The 26,042-nt window shown below is 43.0% G+C and overlaps 1 protein-coding gene across 8 annotated transcripts in view; it reads left to right on the forward strand.

Annotated features, from left to right (window-relative positions):
- ANKRD6 (ankyrin repeat domain 6) overlaps positions 1–26,042 on the forward strand; it is a 179,070-nt gene that overhangs the window by 88,919 nt on the left and 64,109 nt on the right. For 6 of the 8 annotated variants that reach the window (XM_011229215.3, XM_034670818.1, XM_034670817.1 and 3 more), the window contains exon 2: positions 25,370–25,619. In XM_011229215.3, the coding sequence (XP_011227517.1) occupies positions 25,500–25,619 (120 nt within the window). In that variant the 5' untranslated portion in view covers positions 25,370–25,499. Of the gene's footprint in view, positions 1–13,582; positions 13,706–17,323; positions 17,476–25,369; positions 25,620–26,042 lie in introns of those variants that run through there. The other 2 variants (XM_034670815.1, XM_034670814.1) reach the window with 2 other exon arrangements.

The raw sequence follows: 26,042 nt of genomic DNA on the forward strand, positions 1-26,042 counted from the left end.
GGAGCCTGCTTCTTCCTCTCCCACTCCCCCTGCTTGTGTTCCCTCTCTCGCTGGCTGTCTCTATCTCTGTCAAATAAATAAATAAAATCTTAAAAAAAACAAAAAACAAAAAACAAAATCCATGTTCAGTTCAGATGCTAAGTGTTTAGATGACTAAATAAAGTGAACAGTGTACTAGTAGTTAGACTGTGGTCTGCAAAGGAGTTTAATCTGCTCTGGGGGCCTGACTAGGCCAAAGAAGCTGGATATCTTTGTCAAATAACTTAAATCTGGGTTAGTAAAAAGGGGTGTGACTAAGAAGGTAATATAAACACCCAGGAGATTCAGACATGAGGGCACAGATCTGTGAGAGCTGAATTTATTTGGCTTCAAATCTAAAGTTGTGCTTTTAAGGGAATAAATGTTAGGTTTGGGCATTGAAGGGAGAAACCAACTTCTTGGAAAATGAGGAGGGAGATGCATGGGAGAAGCAGTGAGGTGGGGGGGAGGGGGAGAGGCAGTGAGGAGGGAGGGAAGGGGAATGGTTGGTGTTGTTAGTTGTTAAGTGGAACTGAATGGAGGTAAACTTCACTCCCTCAGTTCAAGCTTAGAGAGGATGTTTCTGAAGATAGTTGGAACTGACCACTTGAAAAGAGTTTTATTATAAAACATTTTAATACATATGAAAGTAGAAAGAAAAGCACAATGGACCTGTACAAATCCCCTTGGATTCACAATTTTCAGAGTAAGGCCAATCCATATTTCATCTGTACTCCTTTCCTGCAAAACTGGGTTACTTTGGACCAATCCAGACAGCATGTTATTCCAGCTGTGAATATTTCATTTTGTACATCTAAAAGCACTCTTCTAAAGTAAATAACTGCAGCACCTTCATCACACATTCAAAAATTAATCACTCCTTGTTATCATAAAATATTCAGTAATTATTCACGTTTTTCTGACTGTCACATAAAATTTTAAGTTTCTTTTCACTGAAATCCTAAAGAGGCTGTCTATAACAATTGGCTGTCTTTTAAGTCTTTCTTAATCTCTAGGTTTCTCCTCCATCTCTTTTTTATTTTCTGCAGTTTTTTTGTTGGTCTTGAAGAAATCAGGTCACTTATCTTACAGAGCAGTGTTTTCCCGTGTGGTCTGGTGCTGGTTTGTGACAAGAAGAGAGTAAATGTTTAGAAATTATTATAGCAGTTAGACATTGCTGTAACATCCAGGCACATGAGTATTACCAGCAAATGTGGTTTGGACTTTTGTGCACGAGGCCATTCTAATGCTGAAGCTGAAGTGATAAGAAAACATTCTAGAATAATTATGAAGATGAAGAAAAGCTTGTGTCAGAAAGTAAATAAACCTGCTGCTTCCTTCATCACAAATGCTTGGCTATGAAAACATGTCAGCAGAGGGGCGCCTGGGTGGCTCAGTTGGTTAAGTGTCTGCCTTTGGCTCCGGTCATGATCTCAGGGTCCAGGGATTTAGCCTTGCATTAGGTTCCCTGCTCAGTGGGAGAGCCTGCTTCTCCCTCTCCGTCTGCAGCTCCCCCTGCTTGTGTGCTCTCTCTTGCTCTCTTTCAAATAAATAAATAAAAATCTTAAAAGAAAAAACACATGTCAGCAGAATTAAACAGTAGGCTTAGCGATATATGAAAAGTTATGAATTTACGTAAAGGCTAATCTGTTAAATTTGAGATTATTTATGATGTGATAAGTGGAAGCTGATCATAAACAATAGTTACAGCATACAGAAGTGTGATGGTTTTTGAGGGAAAAAGTTCAGTCAAATGTAAGAGCTCTTGAGTGTTCCTCAAGATAAGCAGCCAGTTTGGTTGCAACTCTAAAAATGTGAATTTCTCGGGGCGCCTGGGTGGCACAGCGGTTAAGCGTCTGCCTTCGGCTCAGGGCGTGATCCCAGCGTTCTGGGATCGAGCCCCACATCAGGCTCTTCTGCTATGAGCCTGCTTCTTCCTCTCCCACTCCCCCTGCTTGTGTTCCCTCTCTCGCTGGCTGTCTCTATCTCTGTCGAATAAATAAATAAAAAAAATCTAAAAAAATAAATAAAAAAATAAAAATAAAAATGTGAATTTTTCTGATATCTTTGGTATTTTATCATCTTATTACTTTTGTGCAAAGAAGAAAAGCCACATGTTTTTTCAATGGCAAATAAAATCAAAATGGAAGTAAAGTCTTGGAAGAGCAGAGTTTCAATTGATTTTATGACATATTCCATAATCATAACCACTATCAATGAAGAGTATTCATGTGTCACATTCTACCTATATAACAAGTGATCACCAGACAACTTTTGAATTTGATCAAGCCTTTTGAATTTACCTGTCACACTGGTTAAAAAGTTTGAAGCAAGCTGATTTGAAACATTAAAAACTTTAGGGGCGCCTGGGTAGCACAGTCGTTAAGCGTCTGCCTTCGGCTCAGGGCGTGATCCCGGAGTTCCGGGATCGAGTCCCACGTCAGGCTCCTCCGCTGGGAGCCTGCTTCTTCCTCTCCCCCTCCCTTGCTGTGTTCCCGCTCTCGCTGTCTGTCTCTCTGTCACATAAATAAATAAAATCTTAAAAAAAAAAAAAAAACTTTAAATAGTGATATACATAGTGTTCATTCAAAGTGTGTAGGTAAGCATTTAATATGAAGAATTGCTACTTTGTTCATAGCCTTATTTAGCTGTGACTGCAGAATGACAGAAAGTCGGGAGTGTAATAACAATTTTCTATTAATTGCCTATATGCACATTTTCAAAGAATAAAGTGCATAGCTTTATGAATTCTTTTCTTCTTATTTTATGCTTTGTTAATCTATAAATAAAAAATTGGGGCTTGTATTTTGTGTGTTAAAATTTTTTTCTGGTAATTCATTTTTATTATATTTACAAATATAATTTTAAAAACTGAGACAGGTCAGAAGTAAAAAGTAAGTTAGAAGAAAGCATCCCCATGGTATCCTTTAACATGTGCCTCTATTCCTTGTATTTCCTGTAAATTGGTAGTTAGCTCTCCTAGAAGCTTGGTTAGAGTCAGGTTCTTTTTTGGGGGTGGGGAGGAACAATTGGTGTTATATACTTCTGTGGGGAGGTATACAATGTCTGGTTGCTGCTGTCTCTCTCTGTGATGTTATTACCTGTTGATTGATGAAATCCATTAATTCATTAGGCAATGTACAGGGACCATGTTCTGTCATTCCTCCTTCATTTATCTCTGTGCTTCTGTACTATGAGATACTTGTACAAAGAGAAACTTCATCTCATCAATTATTTGATCACCCTGAGGCATAGTAGGCATGAATAGTATAGGACACAAAATCCTTTTGACACTCTCAACAGTCCTTGTACCTGGTGATGCTTTTCTAGTGGTCTCTTGTCATAAACAAATGGCTCTTACCATTTTTTTTCTCAAGTTTTTATTTTAATTCCGGTTATTTCACATGCAGTGTTATATCATCTTCAGGCATACAGTATAGTGATTCAACACTTCCATATATCACCTGGTGCTCATCACAACAAATGCACTCCTTAATCCCCATCACCTGTTGAACCCATCCCTCTGCCCACCTCCCCTCTGGTAACCATCAGTTTGTTCTCTATAATTAAGAGTCTGTTTCTTGCTTTGTCTCCCTTAATTTTTTCCCCTCTGCTTGTTTGTTTCTTAAATTCCACATATGAGTGAAATCATATGGTATTTGTCTTTCTCTGATGGACTTATTTTGCTTAGCATTAATCTTTCTAGCTCCATCCATGTTGTTAAAATAGCAAGATTTCATTCTTTTTATGGCTGAATAATTTTCCATTGTATATACTTACCACTTCTTTATCCATTCATCAATCCATGGGCACTGGGCTGTTTTCATAACTTAGCTACTGTAGATAATGCTGCTATAAACATTGGGGTGCATGTGTCCCTTTGAATTAGTGTTTTTCTGTTCTTTGCATAAATATCCAGTGTTGCGATTGCTGGATCATAAGGTAGTTCTATTTTTAATTTTTTTGAGGAACCCTCATGCTGTTTTCTACAGTGGCTGCACCAGTTTGCATTCCCACCAACAGTGCATGAGTGTTCCTTTTTCTCCACATTCTTGCCAACACCTGTTGTTTCTTGTGTTGTTGATTTTAGCCATTCTGACAGGTGCGAGATGTTATCTCATTGTAGTTTTGATTTGCATTCCCCTGATGATAAGTGATGATGAGCATCTTTTCGTGTGTCTGTTGGCCTACTGGATGACTTCTTTGGAGAAGTATTTGTTCAAGTCTTCTGCCTACTTTTAATTGGATTATTCATTTTTTTTTGAGTGTTGAATTCTGTAAGTTCTTTATATATTTTGAATACTAACCCTTTATCAGATAGTCATTTGCAAATATCTCCTCCCATTCAGTAGATTGCATTTTAGTTTTGTTCATTTTCCTTCTGCACAGAAGCTTTTTGTTTTGATGTAGTCGCAGTAGTTTATTTTTGCTTTTGTCTTCCTTGCCTCAGGAGATGTATCTAAAAAGAAGTTGCTATGCCTAATGTCAATGAAGTTACTGCCTATACTCTTTTAGGATTTTTATGGTTTCAGGTCTCACATTTAAGTCTTTAATCCATTCTGAGTTCATTTTTGTGTATGATATAAGAAAGTGGTCTAATTTCATTCTTTTGCATGTTGCTGTCCAGTTTTCCCAGCACCATTTGTTGAAGAGATTGTCTTTTTCCCATTGCATATTCTTGCCTACTTTGTTGAAGACTAATTGACCATATAATTGTGGGTTTATTTCTGGATTTTCTATTCTGTTCTATTGATCTATGTATCTTTTTGTGCCAATACCATACTGTTTTGATTACTGCAGCTTTGAAATATAACTTGAAGTAACTTGAAGTATGGAATTCTGATGCTTCCAGCTTTGCTTTTCTTTTTCAAGATTGTTTTGACTATTCTCAATCTTTTGTGGTTCTATGTAAATTTTACAATTCTTTGTCTCACCAAGTGTTTAATGAGTACCTGTGCAAAGCACTGTGGAGGCAAATAAGGAATAAATAAGAGTAGGTTATGGTTCTTTAACTTTAAGAATTTTGTGTATATCATTGTTTGGATCAGCCCTGACACCTAAGATTATTTAAGATCATCAGTGTAAGTAATTCAGTGCTAAATCACTTCACTCCACAACCTTCCCCTATTAAGTTAAAAATGAACTGCAGGCATTCCTAATTATAGCTTTTAATTTCAATTTCAGAAGCTCATGTCATTTTTTTTTCTTCCTATTTGTCTAACATATTTGTATTTCTGCTCATTAAACAATGGTAACTTTGTAGGGATAATGGGAATTTCAATTGCCCAGATGAGTATCTTTTAGCTGTTGAATCTCAAATTGCCAAACACGTATTTGTGGGCTTTTTATGGTATCTTACATTCAGCTTGCCGGATACTGGACAAAATTTATGCCACTAAATATCATGGACATGTAAGGAATATGAGACATGACAAAAGGAAAATATAATGTGAATGTTCCTTCATACAGTCTTTTAAAGGAATATCTACTGCCTTTGACTTTACTTTTTTAGACTGCCAACTATTATTCCAGGAATAAAATACTATGTTTTGCTTTACAGATGTAAGAAAAATAACATCTATAGGTCTTCCTATTCCACAGAGAGAGTATCCTGACTCTCCCACAGGGAACCATTATGAGGGTTCTGCCAGTTTCTAGGTATATCTATATGAAATGCTCCTGTGGACCTACTAGACCTACTATAAAGCAGACATGGTGACAACTTTGTCACTTGGACTCCATAAGCCTCTGCTCCAATTGGACAACTACCATTTTGGTCCCGTGGCATCAGGGTCAGCTATAGCCAGCGTGAAAAGTCTGGCATTCCACTTTCCCCAGTGCCAACAATCCTAGTAAATGGTTCCAGGTCCTTCTGTAGAAGGATCAATGAAATCTTTATCATATGAGCTGTGTGATGGTATTATAGGGTCCTTCCCCAAGAAGACCTAGCCTCTTCTCAGCCAGTGGCCTCTAAACCTATGAATTACAGCAACTGATACCAATCTTCTGCTCTCAGATCACTCTTTTTTATTTATTTATTTTTTTTAATACAAGTCAAGTAACATCCTAGTCAGTTGTCTTCCTGTCTTGCCCATGGCCAATCAACATTGCCACAGATTTCCTTTCTGATGGCCAAAGCCCCTTGTTTGTCACTGTGGCCTTACTGGCTGTTATGCATTTACATCCACCTACCTCTGATGGTTAATTGTCACAACCTGGCCTCTGCTATTTTGGAATCCTCTCATCTCCCATTAATTCAAAAGAGCCTTATACTATGGCATCATCTCCTATAGTACACTCTAGTCAATAGAGTGGACTTCTCCATGATGCCATCCCCCTCACTAGTGTCCTTTTCCCTTTAGTGAAGGAAGGGAACTCCTGGCCTTCCTGGGATCATGTTTAGATAGTGAGTTCTTTGGTTCTCTTATAATAAATCCAGTCTAGCACACCCACCTTTTCGCCGTTTGACTCCTCCCTCAATATTCTACCAAGGCTGTCCCAGCATCTCTATCAGTTTCTGTAGGCCATTATTGTTTTTTTTGTTTTTTTTAAAGATTGTATTTATTTATTTGATAGAGAGACAGCCAGCAAGAGAGGGAACACAAGCAGGGGGAGTGGGAGAGGAAGAAGCAGGCTTCCAGTGGAGGAGCCTGATGTGGGGCTCGATTCCAGGACCCTGGGATCACGCCCTGAGCCGAAGGCAGATGCTTAATGAGTAAGCCACCCAGGTGCCCCTTAATGAGTAACCCACCCATTATTGTGCCCAGGCTTCAAGAAATCCTGCCAGCTTCAGGTGTCTGTGTCAGATACTAAGCCACAACTTACAAGATGGTGCTTTTGTGTTGACAAATTCTCATCAGTGTAGCCTGACATTCATCCCGTTGACCATCCCTCACCCATGTGTTCCCTCAGTTCCATCAGTACAGAAGAGTGGAAACTGAAAATCCTTCCCTTTGAAGCTAGTTCCTGCAAGAACAGGGACTGTTTCCTCACATGGTGCTGAGACCTGACCCTCCTTATTGGCTGGGGTGGGGGGATTTTGGGGAAGAGGAGCATCACCTTATGAGGCAGTTGCCTCAGGTGAGGTCTTTGGTCTCTAGGCAAGAAGAGGCAGCTCTCCTCTGAAAATAAAAGTTGCTTTGGGGGTTCAGAAAGTTCAGGGGGAATTTGGGAGTTCAAGATTCTGGAACTTGTCCACAAAATGTCCCTATGGCAAGTGTCAGGGTGGCTCCATCTGTGTAAACTTTCCACACCTGCAGGTCGTGCCATGAGGTGTCCTGAGGGAGTCCCACTCCGTGGTGTCAAAGAAGCTGCATCCCCGCTGAGTGCTGTGTAGGTCTGTGGTTGGTAGTTCTGGCTGGAGCAGCAGTGGCTGAGAAGGTGAAGTCAGGAGAATGATGCAGTGCTACACACAAGTGTCCAAAACAAGGGGTCTCCACGAGACTCATTTACAAGATGAGGTCAGAAAAATATGCCATTTAAACCCTTCCTGTGTGACAGATACACGCACAGGGTTCATGGAGGCCAGGTTCTTCCAAGTGTCTCAAACCCCAAAATTGGACTAACTCTTACAGAAAGCAATATTGACTCAGAGTCAGACATGGTTGTCTAGTCCCATAATAACAATAATAATAGTCATTACTAAAAGCTGGTATCTATGTACATTTTGTATTCTATTCTTATTTCCATAACATGCTGTTTCTATTATCTTATTTCACACTATCTTATTTAATGTTCATCACCATTCTATCACAAATAGATAATATGTCCATTTACAAAGGAAGCAGCTGATACTCAAGAGAGGTTAAGTAGCTCCTACTGGTTAAATACCAGTAAGGAGTGGATCCTAAATCTATCTGACTCTGATGTTAACCAACTGATTTTTAGCAGCTATGGTGACACCCAACAAAGCCATGAAAGTTCAAGGGAGGTAATGTATATACTAGTCAGAATTTTATACATATGTAAATAATTTATACATAGGTCAATAATTTCTGAGAAAGGAACAGTACAGCAAGCCAATGATATTTTTAAAACACCATTTTAAAATAGCTGAAAGCAATGTGATGATTTTTTTAAATTGTATCAAACTACAATTAGGAAAAAGTAAAAGCAAAAAAAAAAAAAAAGAAAGAAGAAGGAGGAAGAGGGGGAGGGGGAGGAAACAACAGAAGGAAGCCCTTACTATGTAGGATCTTCTCTCACTGTGATTGACATTCACCGAGAGGGGCAGTCCCAAGGACCATTAAAGAAATACCCCCTGCAGTCAGCCTTTCTTCAGTCCTTGGTAATTATAGGATAAATTTTGAACTGTCACCCCTGAAATATTACTTTCAAGGAAATTTCTGATTTATGGAGTACTGTTGGCATTGCTAAAATGGATAACTAGGAAGATCCTGTTACAACTTGTTATTTGGGGGATCACATATGAGGCATTCCAGCAACAAATTGAGGCAGGCGTAGGGGGCAACGGTTGTTCTGGCAAGAGGTGGATCTCAGAGATGGGAACCAGCGTCATCACACCTTCCTCCTGCCAGCTCTGGAGAGCTGCATGCTGAGCAGCTTCAGAGTCATGGTGATGGGACCTGCCTCCTTGGCACGTAGCCCCAGTGTTAATGTGTTTGCCCATACTTGGGGACGAAGGGGGTAAGGTGGGAAGCCGGCAAGCATGGTGTCTTGTTCCCAGGCCCTGGGGGTATTGGAGGGGGGGTATCCTGCTCAGCTGATTCCCAGCCAACAAGGGCTCCCTGACAGCAGCTGCCTGACAGCTTATCCTCAGGAACTCTGGAGATAACTCTTGCCATCCCTGTTTTTCTGCTTGTTGTTATGTCTTCTTTTATGGCAGGGTTTCCCACTTTTTTTTTTTTTTTTTTATAGAGACAGCCAGTGAGAGAGGGAACACAAGCAGGGGGAGTGGGAGAGGAAGAAGCAGGCTCATAGCGGAGGAGCCTGACGTGGGGCTCGATCCCATAACGCCGGGATCACGCCCTGAGCCGAAGGCAGACGCTTAACCGCTGTGCCACCCAGGCGCCCCTCCCATTTTTGACTGAGTAGTAAACCTCACCTGTGTAACTCCTTAGATATTATATAGAAGTTGTGTCCTTTAGTGGGTCTGATAGAAATACGTGATGAGTGAGTGTATCCTGGGGATGTCAGAAGTGCATTTGGTAGGAGCCAGTTTCTACTGTTTCTGTGAACCTTAACATCAATAATAGTTTATTGGGCACTTTCTATGTGTGGTCACTGTGCCAAACATTATTATCCTTTGGAGCTTTGTTATTGTTTTCATAAAGTTGTCCAGTGTCATGGTGCTTTGTAAAGCAGTATGATCCTGTCTCAGTGTGTGGCCCAGGGAGCATATGATTTGCATAGTAATAATTATGCTTCCATTTCCATTTTCATCTCTCATCATTGGAATACATCCAAAATACATGCTTTTTAAGACTAATTGGATAAAAACTAGTCATGAACTAATGAAATGCTGTTCTTGGTGTCCTCTTCTTTCCATCCATTGGGCATTTGATGTGGGCCCAGTGGGTGGAGTGAGTTGCTTCTGTGGTGGAAGGGGGCAAGGCTGCTGTTGACCTAGAACAGAGGGCTGTGATGTCCGGGGTCAGCCTTGTCTGCCAGCAGTTTTTCAGTTAATGATATTCACGCAGTGATAGTTCTTTTGCTCTGTAACATATTTATAAAAAACAACAAAAGCAAACTAGAGTTAAAGATTTGTTCTTCTTACATGACTTTTTGAAGGCATAGACTGCTTCTCAGAGTCGTAAGGAATAGACAGAAAGCCAGTGCCCAGCACTCCTGCCTCTGGGACTCTCATATGCCTTATATGGTTTACATAGACCCATAGGATACATGTGATTGTGAGAAATATGCATAGAAACATCTGCTAAATTTGAACATACACGTGCACGCCTATGAGCCAACAATTCCACTCCTAGGTAGACGTGGCATATGTGTCTTCACAGAAAGGTACGCATGTAAGAATGTTCATAGCCACACTGTATTCAGCACACAAAATATAAAACCACCCAAAAGCCCATCAATAGAAGAATGGACAAATGAATTGTGGAATATTCAGATGATGGAACACTACATAGCCATGAGAATGAGTGGAGTAGAACTATAAGCAACAGTATGGATGAATTTCACAAATAAAATGTGGAATGAGAGAAGCCAGGCGGAAAAGGATACATCCTATTTGATTCCATTCATATAAAGTTCAAAAGTAGGCAAAACTAATCCATGATATTAAAAATCAGGAGAGTGGTTACTCTTGGGGGTAAAGGCAGAATTAGACATGCGTGAGGGGTGGTTCTGGGATACGGGTGATCTGTTTTGTTGACTGAGGTGCTAGTTACACAGGTCTGTTCTGTTTCTGAACATTCAACACACTGTACACTTATTTGTACACTTCTGTATATTGCAAGTTTTTAAAAGGGAGAATGGCTATATACACGTACACATAATATATACATACACATAATTTTTTTTCAGGTTTTTCCCACCTCTGGTTTTAATTCTAAGCTAAAATGTTGCTAAACATGATACAGACTATGGAATTATAATACATATATTCTTTTTTTAAAGTTTTATTTATTTATTTATTTGTCAGAGACAGAGAGAGCACAAGCAGGGAGAGTGGCAGGCAGAGGGAGAAGCAGGCTCCCTGCTGAGCAAAGAGCCAGATGTGAGACTCTGGGATCATGACCTGAGTGGAAGATAGATGGTTAACTGTCTGAGTCACTCAGGCATCCCTGTAATACATGTATTCTATCAGAAGGAATGCCTACAAATCCCCAGGTACCTGGGTGTCTCCATTGATTAAGCATCTACCTTCAGCTCAGGTCATGATCCCAGGGTCCTGGGATTGATTCCCATGTCAGGCTCCCTGCTCAGTGGGGAGCCTGCTTCTCCCTCTCCCTCTGCTGCTCCCCCTGCTTGTTGTGCTCTCTCTCTCCGTCAAATGAATAAGTAAAACCTTTTTTTAAAAAATCCCCAGTGAGCAGAGATTCAGCTTTCTAGTTTGGGGAGGGATGGGGGATTGGAAGGGATTGCACTTGAGTGTCATGTGTTCCCCCCCCCACGCCCCTTCTTCTTATCAGTAGCTGCATCCTCCCTCTGGTGTGATCTTTGTCTTTTCAAGTTGTCCTTCCTCCTGCATTCCTCCCTCTCTCCTCCCCTTTCTCCTTCTTTTTTCTCTATTGCCCTTTCCCCATTGTGCTCTTTGTTTGGAGTTTGGGCTAGATATAAATGACCATCAAAGAGGCGATCTGCCCAAACGCAAAGAACACATGAAACTATCCTCATCCAAGTTTGGGGAGGAACCCCTACCCCACAGAGAAGGGCTGGAGGGGGTCTGGATTCTGCCCAAGGACGAGTCCCAAAGAAGATTGATGGAAGCTCAGGAATGAAAGCTTCACTTTACCATAGCGAATCGAGACACACCTTTTGCTGAAGAGAACCATAGCCTCGTTCCCTGAGAAGACTCAGAAGAGGGAGGGCACAGGTTTCACCTAGGACTTTGCACAGAGGGCCCTCAAGCTTTGTAATTTTTTAGGTTGACCCTGTCTCCTGAAGACTGCTGAAGCTCAACTAATTAAATATATTTTCATAGTGGAAATAATTTGACTATAATAATAATGAGACATTCCTGAGAGACCTAACTATTTAAAGATTTTTTAAGACTCTTGGGGATAAATATTTCTGGGGTTAATTAGGGCATAAAATAAGCAATTCAAGATTGGTGTCATTTTGGTTCCTGCTGCCTTCACTGTAGGACCCTCTTCTCCTTGTAAAGATGTGGCCGAATTTTAATTTCAAATAATGCACCATAATTGATGCTGATGACAACTGGGTGTGTTTGTTATGTGATGCAATTATTAGCAAAAGAATTTGGACCAAATTTGCTCATGGTTAATCTATGACTGAAACTTAAAATATGAACAATAATCAGTCAGAGAAAGTCTGAGCTGGGAAATAACAAGGGGTAGAGAGAGGCTGAATGTGAGGAGAGCTGACTTCTGGCTGAGCATTTCCCTGAAGCTTGCCCTTCACCTCATGAATAGGTCCTCACCTTCCTGGGATGCAGTCTGCCAGGTCAGAGTCCATCTTCCCAAGCATGCACATGTCTCATTGTCAGTATGTGATGGCCCGAGTATGGGGAGAGGCTGCAGAGACTCCCTGATGACCAGCTCTACTTGAAGTCCTAATTCGCCTCCTCCAGGGACACTTGATCCCAGCGAAAGTCTGTGCCGAAGCCAAACGCTGTGTCATGCTGTGTATTGAGTAAGGCCAAGGGACCAAGCTCTCCCTGGGGCAGCCCTTGGGAACTATAGAGAAAAGATGGAAGAAGGATTAAATGATGGAAGGGATTTGGAACTCTAATAGAAGATTTTGGCCTCTGGTTGACTTTATACATGTGCACATGCACAATTAATGTTTCCTGAGTGCTTACTCTGTGCCAGGTGCTATGCTAGTGCTTGTCATGTACACCCACAGGTAATTCTTTCAGCTGCCTGATGAAGCCAGTAGCTACCATTATTCTCCCCATTTTACAGATAAGGACATTAAAGCCCAAGAAAGTTACATAACTTGCCGAAAGTCAGGAAGCACGCTCTGTGGGTGGAGTGTTTCAATAATCTTCTGCCTTTGCTTCTACCTGCTTCTCCCTCAGCCGCTCTTGAAAGGGAGTTGAGATGGGAAATCCATGTGTGTATAGTCTTTTGCAAACAGTGGTGTGGAAACAGTTGATGTAGTACCAGCATTTCCAGAACACTGGATGTTTCCTTTTGTAGGTGATGGACGGTATTACTATCAAATCACGTCTAACCCAGTCATGTTTGCTGAAAGTTGCAGATTTTGAAAGAGCTGTTGCAGAAAGTCATGTGGATTAGGGTAAATGGGAGTTGGGAGGAGGGGTGACATGCATTATAGTCTCTATCGTAGTATCAGATGGCTATTCTGTTAATACTTCATTGACAGAACAATTGATCAAAATGGGATCACTCATATGAAAACTGGGTCCAACAGACTTAAAAACAGTAATTTATGGAAGATCACAGAGCAGACTTTGATAAGTAGAAGCCATTTGTGTGTGTGAGTGGTCTCCTGCAAGGGTCATGGGCTTGCCAACTGGGAGATCTCCTCCAGCTTTGAGAGAAGATTTGAAAGAAAGCTTTTGAGAGAAGGCCTCTGTTCCCTGAGGAACATAGTGGGGGAAAAATGCTGAAATTACAGTGACAAGTCGCTGTGATGTTTACTTCTGAGTAGAAACTCATGATGTTTACTTCTGAGAAAACACTCATGTTAATCCCAGACTTCCCTTTATGGTATTTGAAACTATGTCTGTGGGGTTGCCCTCACTTAATTCTTGGCTGACAGAGCAACTTTATGTTTGGGGGGGGGGTGTTTGCACGTGCTCGTGCATCTGTGCACTGTGGTTCAGAACTGGGAACTGAACATCTGACAGGGCTCTCTCTTAGTTCAGCAGTGTTTCCTGCAGGTTGACCGCTGAGTACTCAGCCTGAGTGAAGAACACTCTGTTGGCACATGAAGTCAGTAGACACTTAGCCCCTGGAACCTGGCTGTCCCTCAGAAGTAAAGAAGGATCCTTTGGTTGCAACAGCATCACAAGTGTTGAAGTGACTTAGAGTCCTGGCGCTTGGCCATGCAAGTGTGGGTGAGTGACTTTGAAAAGGAAGCACAGCTTGTGATTGGAGGTGACCCCTGACAGGTAATTGACAAAGAGTTATTGGACATCCATTATGTATAAGGCATTTGTGTTACTTTCCTGTGGCTGTTGTAACAAATCACCATAAACCCGATGGCTTAAAACAATAGGAAGTTATCTTCTCACATTCTGGAGGCCAGAAGTCTGAAATCAAGGTGTCAGCTGGGCTGTACTCCCTGTGGGGGCTCTAGAGGATACTTCTTTCTTTCCTCATCTGTCCTCTGATGGCTCCAGGTGGCATGTGGCCTCATCACTCTAATCTCTGCCTCTGGGGTCACACAGCCTCCTCTTCTTCTGTCCTAAAACTCTCTCCGCTTCTCTAAGGATTCGCGTGATTGCATTTAGGACCCACCCAGATAATCCAGAAAAACCGGCTTTTCTCAGGATACTTAACATAATATATCTTTCATCATATAATTTAACACTCAGGCTCTGGGGATTAGGACATGGACATATCTTTTGGGGGGCCACCACTGAACTTGCAGCATTCAATGATTTATTTGGACGCATGGAAAAATAAGAGCATTGACTTGCTCATAGGAGTCTCTGATCCAGTTGTATAAGCATAGATATGTTTGTTTACTCAGCAAGTATTTATTGTTCATATGCCATGTACCAGGCTGTGTGCTTGCATTGGATTTACAGAAAGGAATGAGACACAGCCCCTGTGCTAGAGAAGCTGAGTCTGAGAGAAAGACATTGTAAACAAGGGTAACCCTAAAGAATTTTATTTATTTATTTGACAGAGATAGAGACAGCCAGTGTGAGAGGGAACACAAGCAGGGGGAGTGGGAGAGGAAGAAGCAGGCTCATAGCAGAGGAGCCTGATGTGGGGCTCGATCCCATAACGCCGGGATCACGCCCTGAGCCAAAGGCAGACGCTTAACCGCTGTGCCACCCAGGCGCCCCAACCCTAAAGATTTTTAATCTCATGTCGTCTAGTATTTGTATGGACATCTTCAAATAATCACAATCCAAAGGCCAAAAGTAATTTAAAAAGAATAGTAATCATTTACTTGTTGCTCTTAAAAAATTAAAGGAAACTTGATTCATAAACTCTCAGTAACAATTTTCATATCCCCTTTACTCCCCCTAATTCTCTCATATTCCACAATGTTTAGAAGCCTATCGTTTACTGTTGTTTCATCCTCCATCCTGCATGGCACTTCTTGCTCTCTCTCCCAACTCTGTGTTATACAGATTAGCTTGACCCCCTTGACAAGTCAACCTTCTCCTTTCCCTTCTCTGCTGACTGTCCTCTAATTCTGCATCCTAAAGCCCAGGAAGCTCTCTGGCTGGGACAGTGTCCTTAGAAAAGCAGCTGAATGAAGAAGTCTTTTTAATCAGAAGGCAGGAGGAGAGGCCAAGAATACTGACATGACACAACTGCAGTCCAGTTGGGTAAATACTTACAGTGAGATTTAAAAGTTACATTATTTTGTATTAGCTTCATTCGATGTTTGCAGCAACCCAATGGATAAAAACTGTTATTCTTCCTGTTTTACACATGAGGAAAAGAACCTAGATTTATTAAATACATTGCCCAACATAAGTAGTCAAGCTGGGATTTGAGCTCAGTGTACCTGGGATTTGGGCCTTGGGAACCTGGAGGATGGAGTAACATTGGAGGAATCATCTGAGAGAAGAACACCTTGAATCAGGTTTGAAGGATAAGAAGGAGTTTGGAAAAGATCTGAAGAGCATTGTAAGCTCTTGTAAAATGGCAGGATGGTGCTTTTAAGGTTTTGAGTACCTGTGAAGCCAGGGTGCAGAATGGTTGGGGGGGGTGTCAGCAGAGCAGGTGGTTGGAAATAGAGGTAAGACCAGGCCATGTGTGGATTTGTGTCTTGCTAGACTTTGTTCTGGGGGAACGTGAGTCAGTGAGGGTTATAAGCAAAGGCGAAGCACGATCACGTTTGCTGCGTAAAGAGCATTCTGAGAGTGATCACATATACTGAGGTGGGGAGGGAGTGGGCAGGGCTGGAGACAGGGAGACTACCGTGGGAGGCAGCTTCTGCATGCAAACTTCTGTCCTGTGAGTAGCAGTCTCCATAACCCCCATATGATCTGGTCGTAAAAGGCTCTTTGACTGGAAGCACAGAGGATGAGAGGTCCACAGACAAAAGCAAAATAATTGGCACCAAAGACGTAGGTGCTGCTTGGCAGAGAGGCAGAGTTAATGACCCTCCTCCTGGCAACTCATCTGTCTATACTCCGTCTTTGCCATCTTGAAACAAACTGGAGGAGAAGTTTCTCATTACTCTCTTTCTTCTAACACTGACACATCGGAAGGGGGAACTTCTCTCTTGTTGGCTCAGTGATCTTCTACGGCCCAGTCAGAGGAGAGAGAAAATGGCTCTGTCTTTCCTGAGGGTCAAGTTTAATAAATCCTAACAGCTATCTGGGCAGATTATACTGACTTCTACAGAGTTATCTTTTATTGCATTCTGAGCCAAAGCGCACTCACTGTCAGAATCCTGAACACTAGTCTGGCCTACTTTTCCCTTGGTAAAAGCTCATCCATTACACAAGCAGAAAACTACTTCACCTTTCTTGTTCGATTTCCATGTTTAGGTAATCCCAAGCAGAATTTCAAGAAACGTCATTAGCATCCGGTTAGAGACCACTGTGATAGTGCAGGTGAGAAATGATGATGTCCTGAATCAAAACAGTGGCAATGCAGCTAGAGAAGAGAGAACAGAACAAGGAACATTTAAGCAACAACCGCACAGCCTTGCTTATATTTACTGAGCACTTTCTATGTGTCAGACATTGTATAGTGTGTGTGTTATCTCATTTGATGTTTGCAACAACCCAATGATGTAAGAAATGTTACTCTATTTTACACATGAGGAAATAGGCTTAGACACATTAAAAACTTGCCCAAAGTTAGTGGCAGAGCTGTGATCTGAGCCCCAGGAATCTGACCTCAAAACTCTCAGTTTTTTAAAGATTTATTTACTTTATTTGTTAGAGAGAGAGAGAGCGTGAGCACAAATGAGAGGGGCAGACTCCACACTGAGCGTGGAGCCAGATGCAGGGCTCGATCTCACAACCCTGAGATCACATCTGAGCCTAAACCAAGAGTCAGTCACTTAATGGACTGCACCGCCCAGGTGCACAGCCCTCAAAACTCTCATTTTTAATCTCTGTGTATTACCATCTCAAATCAGGAGAATTTGGTAATTTATGGAGTGAGGGGGTGGGGGAAGGAGAATCACAGGAATGGGAGGAGTGTTCCAGAGTGTGCAGATAGATGAAAGGTGGAGCCACTCGCCAAAATGGGAACTTAAGAAAAGGAATGGGTTTGAAAGAAGACTGATGATTCGGTTGTGAACATGTTGATAGGGGACATCCAAGTGAGATGTCTTTAAATGGTTGGGTGCTTAAAATATGGAGCTTCAGAGAAAGTGATTGAGGCTAAAGACGTCTGTATCCAGGCAGCAGAAGAGCATGTGGGCAGCAGCAGCGGGGGGTGGGGAGGTGGGTAACAGAGATTTTCTAGAGAAGAAGATGAGCGGAGAAGGCAATCAGGGATAGAATCTCAGGGACCTGAAACATTTAAGGGACCAGTAAATGAAGAGCCTTTGAATATGAAAAAGAAATAGTTCAAGGGATGGTAAGAGAATGAGGAGAGACTGGGTCCCGGAAACCAGAGGAGAAGGAAGTGTGATGAAGGAATGGTAGCCGTGCATAATGCAACAGAGAAATCACATAAGGTAAGAAATGAAAGTTACCATTGCATTTGGCAATTAGGTCAATGTAAAACCAGCTGGTGGGAATGCAAACTGTTATAGCCATTTTGGAAGACAGTATAGCAGTTTCTTATAAAGCTAAACATTTCCCTAACATACGATTTAGCAGCGGTATTCCTTAGTATTTACCCAAATGAGATAAAAAAAAAAAGTATGACACACAAAAACCTGCACATTAATGTTTATAGCTGCTTTATTCATAATTGCTAAATCTTGGAATCAGTGAAGATATCCTTTAGTAGTCAACTGTGGTACATCAGTAGAATGGACTATTATTCAGTGATAACAAAAATGAGCTATCAAGCCATGAGAAGACATGGAGGAACCTTAAATGCATGTTGCTAAGTGAAAGAAGCCAACTGAGAAGGTTACATACTGTATGATTCCAACTACATGACATTCTGGGAAAGGCAGAACTGTAGAGATAGTATTAAGTTCAGTGGTTGCCAGGAGTTGGGGGAAGGGAGGGATAAATAGGTGGAGCATTAGGCCTGTGAAACTATTCTGTATGATACTGTAATCGTGCATACACCTCATTAGACATTTGTCCAAAACCGTGGAACTATGCAACACAAAGAAGGAACCCTAATGTAAACCGTGGACTTTAGTTAATAATAATGTATCAATATTGACTCATCAATTGTAACAAATTTTCCACACCAATGCAAAATGTTAATAATAGGGGAAACTGGCAGGGGGTGGGAGGGACAGATACATGGAAACCCTTTGTACTTCTGCTCAGTTTTCTGTAAACCTAAAACTGATCTAAAAAAAAGATCTATTGATTAAAATAAAAAGAAAGGAGGAAAGAGGAAAGGAAGGAATAAAAGAAGAAATAAACAAAGGAAGAACTAGAAAGAAAGCCATGAAATCTTGAAAGTGTAACATGAACCCATAATTATAATTAATCCAATTCTTGGAAATCTTGAATTCTAAGTTGAGTAAAAATATGACTAGTTTCTCTTTTGCTTACCAACTTCTAGAGCTCCCCCCACCCCAGCACAAATGCAAAATACAAACCAATGTCTTTGGCATGATATGAAAATTTTTTCAGAGCTCAGTCTTCGCCCATGTATTACAAGCTTCAGCTGCACCAGTCTCTTCGCTTGTCTTTACCACTCATGACATGCACTTCCAGACTACTCTTCCTTATTGCTCTTGCTGTTTCTTCTGCCTATTTCCTCTCCTCTTCTCTAGCTAACAAAATCCAACACATCCTCCTCTGCCCATTCCACACCTACCCTTCTCTGTGAGAACTTTGCTGATTCCTTTCACCCCTATGCTGATTCCTTTCACCCCAGCACACCAAGCAAGAAAGTTCCCTCTCCCAGTTTCTATCTTTCTTTGTGTCCATCTCTTCAATAAATACATAGTACAGTACAACACCAACAGCAAACAGTTTAGTGGGAAAATTGGGGGTGGGGTGGAAAGAAGCGTGATCAGCAGATTTAAGAGGTGGGTGGGAGAAATGTATGCATGGAAGGTAGACTATTGTGTAGGGATTGCTTTTATTATAATTTAGCATTGTTTGTTTTGGTTTGTCTTCAGCATTTGTGGTTTTACCCAACAGGGATTGAGGGTAGTGAAAAGAAAATTCTTGAGTGGCTGTGGTGCTGTCCGGGGCTTGCGGTGCTGACGGACCTGTGGCACTGGGTAGGGTCTGTCTCCAGATAGGTAATTCTTCTCCCTGGAGCCATGGTCCTCTATTTTGGGGAGGGAGGGAGAGAGGAGAATGACTACATCCATTTATTATCTCTTAGAAGTTCAGAACCATAGCTTGCCTCATCTGTGGGGGAAGGAGAAAAAGGTTTGCTGACTTGGTTGATACTTCCTCCTTTTTTTTCATGGGATCCACAGACTCCTGAAGACAAATTAATGACTAGAAAAAGCAATTAGTTATTAGTTTTTATATCATCCACTTAACAGACATTAAAGGCTAACTATATTCCAGGAACCCTGCCAGGCACTGGAATACAGGATAACCAAAACAGAATTCCTGTCCTCAAGGAGTTTAGTCTTAGCAGGAAGATCAGCCTTGAGCCCATGCCAGCAATTACACTGTGAGGGGAGCTGTCTTAGTTCAGGCTGCCAGAACAAGATACCATAGACTGAGTGGCTTAAATCATAGAAATTTATTTTCTCACAGTTCTCAAGACTGGAAATCCAAGATCAAGGTCCAGTAAGACTTGGTTTTTGGTAAGGACGTTCTTCTGGGCTTGTAGGTGACCACTTTCTTGTTATGTCTTCATATGGTCTTTCCTCTAAGAATGGGCATGGTGGGGGGGCAGGTAGGGGTGTGACTAGAGATTGTAAGGGGAAGGACTTTCTTTGATGTCTCTCTTATAAAGACACTAATCCTATCAGATCAGAGCCCCAGGCTTATGACCTCACTTTATCTTATTTACCTCCTCAAGGAGCTATTTCCAAGTACAGTCACACTGAGGGTCAGGGCCTCAACATAGGAATTTGGAGGGGACACAGCTCAGCCCATAACAGGAGCTTATAGAAAACTGTAAGAGCACAGATGAGGGCACGATTGCCTTGCCTAGGGAAAGAAGGCTCAGCGATGACTTGGTGTGGATTTTGAGCATGTGGGTATCAGTATATGTGATTTTGGTAGCCCCAGCTTGGAGGCTATAGTGATCCAGCAGCGCTGGGCAGTCAACAGGCAACTATTGTCCCATGTCCAAAGAAGAGGTCTCCATACCACAAGCTTTCTGCCAATCGTAACTTCATCCAATGATATTCTTGGGCCTCTGGTACTATTTTTATATGTGTTAGCAGCTTTTCTTGATAGTAGGGTATGTCCCAGGTTTCCAGATGTCACCCAGCCTTTACAGCAACAGCCTCTGTACACCTCCTGCAAAGGTGATTATTTCAACGATTCAGTACCTGTCAGATTCAGAAGTACTGTACTTCAAGTGGCCCCAGAAATACACGTACGTGTTCCTTTGCAGTAGTGAGGGGTGTAAAATGAGTCATGGGCTTGCTCAGGAGGGTGTTCTTCCCCTGCTGTCCCTGTCTTTTGCAGATAGCATTTGTGAACACCAGCCTCTTTGAACAGCCAGTGCTGTACTGTCTTCATTGATATTATGTTGAGGGTCCCGATCTGTGGGGTACATATTCTCAGAAGAAGGAAATGTGTCAGAAGCTTTGAGAAAAGTAACCACTCCTTTCTTTATACTTCTGTCACATTGGGTTTACATTTCTCATTTGGCATCTGGCCTTTGGGGCTTCATGAAGACCTATCAGGGCCAGTCTCTTTAAAGCAGGGAGTGAGTCACATTGCTCTCTGTTCTAACCTCCCTTGTGAGGCCGTGATGGCAGTATCCCAGCAGTGATCACTTTTGGATAAACCAGTACATTGTTGTGTATTAAAAATAAGCTTATCATTTTACTGGCACTTTGTCTCCCCAGTGGAATTCAGTCTCTCTAATGCACTACCCTGAGTCTAGCGATTCTCCCCTTGGTAGAAGCCAAATAATGGCCAGAGCAGAATCCCAGCCTGTTCCGCATAAGAGCTGCTACCCTCATGGAAATGAGGGCAAGGCCTTGAGCAGGGAGGGTGCTTAGAGGGTTCCCATCTTCAGGACCAACAATTCTGGCTTTCAAAATAAGGAAAAAGTAATATGGCTCAAGTCAACATGAAAACCCTCTTCCTTTCTATGACTGCTTTAGTCAGGGAGTTAGTTTTCTGTTGCTTCAGCAAGTGGTCTGGAGGATACCCCTGTGATGGTCAGGGCCATTGACGGCACTTGATCAAAACTTGACAGCTTTCTCCCTGTCTCCTCTCTGCCCCCGCTGCACAGAGACTCTGTTTCGAGGAGCATTTGTAAGACAAACTCTGGGCTTACAAACATTGAAACAGCTGCTCTCCCGCCCCTTACTCTTGTGCTGCTGCAGTCACAGTGCTGGAACCCTCTGCCGAGGAGGGCGGAGTGTCTGGATCTCTGCTGTTCTCTGTTACCATAAAGGCAGTTCATTATAGGCTTTGACCCTGCCTGCATTCTCCCTCCCTTGCAACATGCACATTCATCTCTTCTCCTGGCATCACTGCTGGCAGAATGTGAACTTCGTTTCTCTGTCATCTGAGCATCATTCAAAAGCATTCCGCCCATTTGTGAATTATTCCCTGACTCTTCAGTAGGGCAGTGTGACAGGTCCTCTGCTGGCAGAAGGGAGCAGTCCGACAAGACCTGAAGACCCAAGACTTTCAGAAGCTGTGACGAGCAGGCTAGGAAGCCACAAAACATTGTGAGCTGAGGGGATGTCTTAATAAGCTTTTAGATGTGATTTGGCCAGAGTTGGCAGAGGAAGCTCAAGGGAAAAAAGGCGAGTAAATCATTGCAGACCCACTGGGCGTGACAACCCTAGGAAGCTTAATGGTCTCTCAGGAAAGAATTGACAGCGATTATCCAGCAACAGAACACCATGTAGAATGGGGAGGACAGACCCCTGGATGTGAGTACAATGTCTCTTCACTACAGGGCTTTGAGCACCAGGAGCAAAGCCAGTTGCTGTAACTGATGGTGCTCCCTAGCCACTGGACCGGGTGCCTGTGGACTGTCTCTAGCTGAGCTGTGCAGAAGGTCCTGGCTGGGACTTCTGTTTGCGGGTCTCTTCTAGAATATTTTGTCTGTCCGGAAACTGAAGGTAGTGGTTTGGGGATATTGGTACCAGGAGACTTTGTTGTAAATCCTCAGGAAAACAGCAAAAGCAAACCTCATAGACCTTTTGCCATAAAAAGAAAACAGATTGCATCACAGACCCAGCAGCTGTGTGGCCCTCTGGCATTCGTGATGAGAGAAAAAAAGCATTGGCAAATTGGAATGCAGTGAAAACAGGGAAGTGGGCTGGGAGAAAGGAGGGAAATCTTTCTTAGGAAGCTGAATACCTTTGCGGATTCAGGATGCTCATTGAATATTTATGATCATGGATTTATTTCGTTTCTGCTTAAAGAACTGGCAGCATGTTTTCATTTAGTGTTTTTTCTCCGGAGCCCTGTGAATGTGAGCATTGTGACAAAGAGGGGTGTGATTGATAGATGTGGGGCAGAAGAAATTCCTCACCGCCAGCAGTGGGAAGTGTCTTGAATGATAGCTGATCTACTTGGAAGAGGAGGCTCAGATGTAATGAGGGAATGGGGCTGCTATGGCCTGGGTGCCCAACAGGTTGGCGGTGGAGTTTAACTCGTTGACTGCAGACCGGTTGCCACCTCTCTGTTCCTTTCCCTCCCCCACTTCTTGTTGGGGGTTCTCCATCCTCCGTATTCCTCTCCCTCAGCCTGCCTCTGCCCGGCCTGATTTGTCAGTTAAGAGGTGTCAGACAAGAAGCTGAGTATCTCCTTACTCCAAAAGGATGGAGGTATAGAAAGGAAGCCAAAAAGAAGGCTCAGCCTCTTTGATCCTTTCCCACCACCCTGTGTGTAAACACAACTGTAGGTGAATGCTGGAGGTCCTACCAGTGAGCCTATTACTGGATTTAAATTGAGAATGAACTTGAGATGCCCAAGCAGAAAGGGATGATGCTAGCTTCAGACTGGTAACGGGAACCCTGGGATTCTGTTCCTGATTTTGCAGGCAGTTTTCTGTGCAATTCTAGTTGGGGGGGGCGGGGAGTATCCAAAATCCTATAAGCAACATGTCCTGGAGCTGCCCTGTGCCTCAGGCAGGCTGTGCCTCAGGCAGTCTGTGCATTGGCTATGGTGGAGGGGATGGGCTGGGGTGGGCAGTGGGGAGCATTTCGTTCTTAAGTAGCTGTAACTGAAAGCAAAAAATATATTTATTTTTTTAAATAGTAAATTACAAATATTCTGTTTGGCCAACATTTCTCAACTGTAGTGTTTTTCCATCTTTAAAAGAAAAAGGAGTAGTAATGTGTGCTGGATTTGCAAAGGGCTGTTTACCAAAGGTAATTATGTAAACAAGTCTATCTCAAAAGCTTGCAACCATGGCAATAGGTGTCTGAGAGCTGAATTTATTGTCGGGAACAGGAGGAGAGTGACTGTCCCTGTACTGTGGGCCTGCCAACCCACGCATCTGTTGCGGGCGAGACTGGACATCACTGCTGGTCTGCAGCTCGTGACTTGGGCTGAGGGGATGCACTGAGTTTGCAGCAAGGACATCTCTATCTCCAGGAGCTAAGCTATGAAGTAAAATCCGTGAAATTTTAGTCACGATAATAGTATTTGTATGAACTGGGCCATTGTAGTAGAGACATTCAGACATTCAGATGCAAGAAAAATTTGGGTATGGGAAGGTGGCCTTTGAGTGTGCAAAGATAACAAATGAGTAAATGGAAGAATGTGGCTGTGGAGGGAGAGCACTGAGGAAGCTACCACTAATATTTTATTTTCCTGCCATTTGGACCTGGAATGCTTTTGCAGTATTGGGGCAAACAGAGCAGACGCTCAATATTACTGGTTTGAAGGTACACAGATTATCTGAATAGAGAGACAGTGTATCCAATGTTTATAAAAACAAACCATTGTAAACAGTGGAACAGTCTGGGAGACATAAAGCCCAAACTGGTCTTTCAGTGGGACCCTGGGAATTTACAGTGGCATTTCCAGCTCTGTTTCTCTGTTTTGAGTCTCAACGTTATTCTTTCATTGGCTCATTCATTCAACCAAGATTTCTGGTGCATCCCAGGGACCTCTGACCATGGCTAACTGAGGAGTCCTCTGCTTTGCAGCTTCCCTTCTCCAGGTTTGTTGCACTTCCAATGAGCAGAGCAGGGTAGATTGGTTTGGTTTTTTTAAAGATTTATTTATTGGTGGGGGAGGGGCAGAGGGAGAACAGGGAGAAAGAACCTCAAGCAGACTCCCTGCTGAGTGCAGAGCCCAACATGGGGCTCGATCCCAGGACCCTGAGATCATGACCTGAGCCGAAATCAGGAGTCAGACGCTTAACCAACAGGGCCACCCAGCAGCCCCGAATCCTTTACTTTTGACATAATTACCAGTGGCTTTGGTTTGCTCTAATGGTGGCCCAGGGCTACCGATAGGAGTCAGTCTTTAAAATTCTGTTCGTTTGCCATTTGGTGGAAAGAAGAGGTTAAGCTTGCTACTAGTTACTACCTCCAGACCACTGCTCTGAGCGGGGCATCACGTCCTATAGGCGGTTTGGGAGGCCTTTTTTATTCTGTTAAGCACAGAAGCCACACAACCAGCCCCTCCTGGCGCAGTTGGCAGGGCGCACTGTCAGTGTTTCTAGCATCCTTGTTGTTCCCAAAGTGGGTTGTTCCGACAGTATTTGGAGCTGGGAGATGGCCCGGGCCTGTGCCCAGCTCTCCATCTGTCCCAGAACTCAGGAAGCTGCACTGTTTACGGTGAGACAAGGTGGAGCAAAGAAAGTGCCGTACATGCTGGGACAAAATGCCGAGGATTTAACCCAGTCCGCGGGGTCTCTGTGGACCACAGGCACCTTCTCCTGCCAGGGGAAGCAGCGTGTTAGCTGTGGCGGCCCCACGAAACATTGTTGGGAGGCCCTTCGTGATCATACACAGTATAGTTGCCTACCAGAGGCAGGCCTGGAAACCCCGTGTTGTTGATGGGTTGTATCAGGTCTCTGCTACCTAGGCTGGAAGAGCAGAGCAGACCTCCCGGGTTTGCTTACAGTCCTCTGGAGAATGTCCCTGTAGTGGGAAGAAGGGAGGGAGATTGGCACATTCTGCCGCCTTCTGTTTCCCAGTTCGGGGCCTTTGGTGTGCAGCGCGTGCTTCGTGCTTGTCCTGTCTTTACCCAGCTTCTGTGCCCTGCCCTGAGCCCTCAATAGATGCCCTGAGATCAGAGAGAAGAGGTGCGGCCTGTCCTGTGTGCTGAGCGGTGCTGATGGCAACTTTGTTTTGTAATCCCTAGGTCCTGAAGATGGCATAGTAATAAAGGCACCTTCTAATGACCCGTGGGTGCGTGCCCAGGCCAGTGGCGTCGTGTTGAGCTGAAGGAACTTGTCTACCGCGTTCCTGAAAGCCTCTTTCTCTCCTAATTCATGAGCCAGCAGGATGCGGTCGCTGCACTTTCAGAACGCCTTCTCATAGCTGCGTACAAAGGCCAAGCAGAGAATGTGGTTCAGCTCATCAACAAGGGGGCCAAGGTAGCAGTTACCAAGGTAACAAGAAGGGGGAAAAATGCTTTAGCCTTTCCCTGGGAAAAAGCTTACCTCTTAATAACCATTGTCTGTACAACTGTTGTGTTTGGTTCGAAGCTTTCATAGAACTGGCTCTTTCTTTTTTCCAGTGATGGCAGTTTGGAGAGAAGGAAGAGGGATTAAAATGCTTTCAATACTATCTTTCAAATGGAGTGACTTGTAATTAGCATTTGACAGTCTCTAATATTAGTGTGGCTTTTTCTCACCTACTTCTTTAGCTAAATGGGTAAGAGATCTCTCTGGAGAAATTGGGGCACAAAAACTTATTGGGAAGAATGTTTGTACAATTATCACATTAGACCAGCTTGTGGACAGGACAGCCCGCCCGCTGTGCAGGACCTCACTGGTCCCGTCTGTACAGTGGCAGGCTTGGACCAGATGACA

This window comes from Ailuropoda melanoleuca, chromosome 10 (genome assembly GCF_002007445.2).
Source record: "Ailuropoda melanoleuca isolate Jingjing chromosome 10, ASM200744v2, whole genome shotgun sequence".
Classification (NCBI taxonomy): Eukaryota; Metazoa; Chordata; class Mammalia; order Carnivora; family Ursidae; genus Ailuropoda; species Ailuropoda melanoleuca.